The following is a 3421-nucleotide window of genomic DNA, read 5'->3' on the forward strand; positions in this document are numbered from 1 at the left end:
ATTGCTGCGTTCAGTGTATATGGAAGCTAAAGTATATCCACATTTAAGTAAAATGACAAAAAAAATTATTAATAATCGTAATATTTTCTTAATTTTCGTATTAGATTTTTGTTTCTTTACTGTAGTCCTTGTAATGTCACCTCTATTATTAATTCTGTCTTTATAATAAATTTCGAGCTCAAGTAAATATGTATTTGCCTGTTCCTATAATTTTACGAGGTTCGTGTGCTAATATTCCTTTTTCTGTGTTTTTGCAGGCTTACTTGTTTTAAATACTTCCCTAAAAATACTACACATTAATCTCCGAACGGAGGGCGAGAGCTTTTTTACAGGATAACCTTTCCCGGACCAAATATATCGATTTCACCTCGCTGATCAGCGAAAAAATCACATCTAATTGTTACTTTTTTCTCTGATATTGGAGACAATTAATTTGCTTAGTAACTGCTTGACAACGAACAAACTTTTTTAACAATCAATAAAAAAGTGAGAGAGTATAAATGTTTGAACAAGATTAAAAAGTATATGAAAGAGTAAACTGTTCAACTGTTTTCGTTGTTTGATGCTTCTCAGGGGTTGATTTTCTTGTTGTTAGCTTGACCGTTTCAAAAAGTTAATCTTCAAGCAAGTTTCAAGTGAAAGATATGAAAAAGAAAGAGCATAACAAGAGTCGATCACGTAAGAATAATAACGAAGTTGTATCAACCGAACGTTTGTACACGTTTTACGTTCTCATCCCGTTCGTTAACGTCACTCACACTTTACGGAAACTCTCAAAGCGTGCCACCGTACGCGAACTTAAAGAAGTTATCGAAATCACGTGTGGTATTCCTACATCACTTCAACGTATCTATTTCCTCGACCAATCAGATCTGACGGATGATTGCGTTTTGACGTCGTTGGATATCGTTAATAAGGCTACGTTTACATTAGCTGTTTGGAATAAATGGGAAAACATTATACGTAGTGTTTACAAAAACGATTTCAAAGGTGTTACGGATTACGTGCTTTGTTCTGATAGGGGTCATAAAGTGTCTCCCGTGGCAACCCGACAGCGACGTGGCGAAGTAGCGCTCTTAACGGCGGTTAAGTTGGGAAACGTTGACGTTATACGTAGACTACTGGAAGAAGGAATCAACGTAAACGCAAGAACAGAATTAGGTTATACCCCTCTTCATATTGCCGTTGCAAATGGAAAATATCGCTGCATTGATTTCCTACTTGAAAAAGGAGCTATAGACGATTCCAAAACGAACCCGAACGGACAAGAAGCGGTCCGCTTATCAAAAGAAAACGGGTACCCTGATAGTGAGCGACATCTCTGTATGTTTGAATGGCAACTCAGAGCTAAAACAGCTCCTTCGCGACCCACAAAATTGGTTCCTCTGCTTCAACATCAACAGTTTGACTCAAAGAATCCAACTTGGTTCGATGGGCCCTTAGCAACGAAATTTGTTTGTAGTACATTACCACAGAAAGAGTTCTCCGGTACACGTATCAATGCACCCCCGGTTGTACCGGTCGTCCCACCTTACCAAGACGATAAAGGTAAATCTGAATCTCCTTCAAATAGTATGTGGTTACACTTTTTTTTTTAGAAGAACATCCAAAATTTTTGAAGCCTTCGAATATTCTTAACTTATTGACCATTTTCCTAAGAAATAGGGTGTTTTTGAGTCTACAAAGCCTTAAAATGTTAATAACTTGTTCTTAACATTTTGGACAGCGAAGCCTTGTGTTCTTATATAGTTTGTTTTTATAAAAAAACGTGTTTGCTAGTTACAAAGGCCCTATAAAGTTAAAGTGGTACTTTCGTTAATATTCCTTTGTTGCAAGGATCTCACTTATATCCAGCATTCCAGAGGATTGGAAAATAATTTCAGCTTTTTGTATTATATGTATTTATCAATTTTTAGAATATTTCGAAAAAACAGATTCAGGCGCAGAGAGGTAAGTGATATTCTAAACCTTTTTTTCACCGATGAAAAGCTCAGTTTGTTATCACTATTTATGCAAATAATAGTTGACAGGGATAAAAGTTTGTAGTGAACATTGGAAGAATATCACACCCTTTGCAAGACCTTGGGTGATATTGGTCAAACAAATCTTTGAGAATCCTTTCTTTTCCCTCGTAGAATGCACACATACATTTCCCATGAAAACTGGCTTCGTCGAAAACAAGAAGAAGCCGAGATGCTACGACAAAAACAAGAACAACTGGCGGCCATGCGACTAATCGAAAAAGAACGCGAGGAGACCGAGAAGAAACGTTTAATGGTCTTAAGGAAAAGAGAACACGAGAAAAGAACATTGGCTATAAAAGATTCGGCGAATGAAAAATACAGGAAGAAACAAGGTATTTATGAAGATTATACTTATGTACCGGGTTATTCGAAGTCGATTTTACAGCAATACATGAGTGATATGATGACGTAATAATGTCAATCATGCCCTTATTATCAACATCTTGGTTGAAATTATTTTGGAAAGGGTAATCATTGGAGCGCTGTATCACTTTACGTTACCGAGCTATCCTCGTAAAATGGCAGCAATTTCTCAAGGAAAATGCCGTGGCGGTATAATCAGATATTGAGTACGAGCATGGACTGACAATTCAAGATATCCTTGCCTATTGTGCAACGAAGTCACCAAGTATTCATGAACATATTACATAGTAGAGGCTGCTATGTCTTCCTTGTGAAGCACCTTAAGAAATGGGGTATTATGGTTTGATCTTTTTAGGGTGAAAAGATTTGAAAGTTTTTGATAAATTTTTCACATAAACCGATGTAAATATCTCTATGCTTCTAATGTTCATAAAAAAATTGCAAAAAGGAAAAAATAAAACAAAACAAAATATGAAAAGAATTAAATTGATTACAAATTGCATGATTAATGGTTTGATCACTGTATTGACATGCTTTGAAAAGTAGAAATTTAATTCTTGCTCAAAATATTTCAAAATTTTGATACTTAATTTTTTCATAGTTTGCGTTTCAAAAATATATCCTATAAGCACACTAGAGATTTATTAGGGAAGTATCGATCATTCTAAATAGACGCGTCAGAAAGTTCAACCGTTGTTTCTCAGGGAAGGAATTTGTCGCGATAATTTTTCCTCTATATTTGTGTCTTTTACGGGTCTTTTCAGCGTTTTTTACACTTCGGCTTTTCCAGAAAAAAATTGAATATGGGGGGGGGGATGGAGGATATAATAATTTTCAGTAACTTACCCCCCCCCCACGCCACGGACAACGGTTTTACCTCCCGGACAAGCATCAGTTGACCCCCAGACAATCCAAATTACCCCGGAAAATATATCATCCACCCCCCATGTACGAACATTTTCTAGAAGAGCCCATTGTAGCTCTACCGGGACAAAATTAAGGTAAGACGTATTGTCACAAAAAATACTGAAATA

The 3421-nt window shown here is 36.3% G+C and overlaps 2 protein-coding genes across 2 annotated transcripts in view; one reads left to right on the forward strand and one right to left on the reverse strand.

Moving 5' to 3' along the window:
• LOC136824638 (sperm flagellar protein 2-like) overlaps positions 1-3421 on the reverse strand; it is a 258048-nt gene that overhangs the window by 73369 nt on the left and 181258 nt on the right. The gene's annotated exons all lie outside the window — the stretch shown is intronic.
• On the forward strand, positions 531-2827 carry LOC136824574 (uncharacterized). The gene is made up of 3 exons (XM_067080556.1): positions 531-1548; positions 1917-1950; positions 2136-2827. The coding sequence occupies exons 1-3, from the start codon at positions 645-647 to the stop codon at positions 2434-2436; spliced, it is 1239 nt and encodes a 412-aa protein (XP_066936657.1). The 5' UTR covers positions 531-644; the 3' UTR covers positions 2437-2827.

This window comes from Clytia hemisphaerica, unplaced genomic scaffold (genome assembly GCF_902728285.1).
Source record: "Clytia hemisphaerica strain Z4C2 unplaced genomic scaffold, Clytia hemisphaerica genome assembly, whole genome shotgun sequence".
NCBI lineage: Eukaryota > Metazoa > Cnidaria > Hydrozoa > Leptothecata > Clytiidae > Clytia > Clytia hemisphaerica.

Bases quoted from the DNA above. Each gene is read 5' to 3' on its own strand.
- LOC136824574 (XM_067080556.1), top strand. From the start codon at position 645: ATGAAAAAGAAAGAGCATAACAAGAGTCGATCACGTAAGAATAATAAC. The intron at 1,549-1,916 runs GTAAATCTGAAT...ATCAATTTTTAG, and splicing joins ACCTTACCAAGACGATAAAG to AATATTTCGAAAAAACAGAT. The intron at 1,951-2,135 runs GTAAGTGATATT...TTTCCCTCGTAG, and splicing joins ACAGATTCAGGCGCAGAGAG to AATGCACACATACATTTCCC.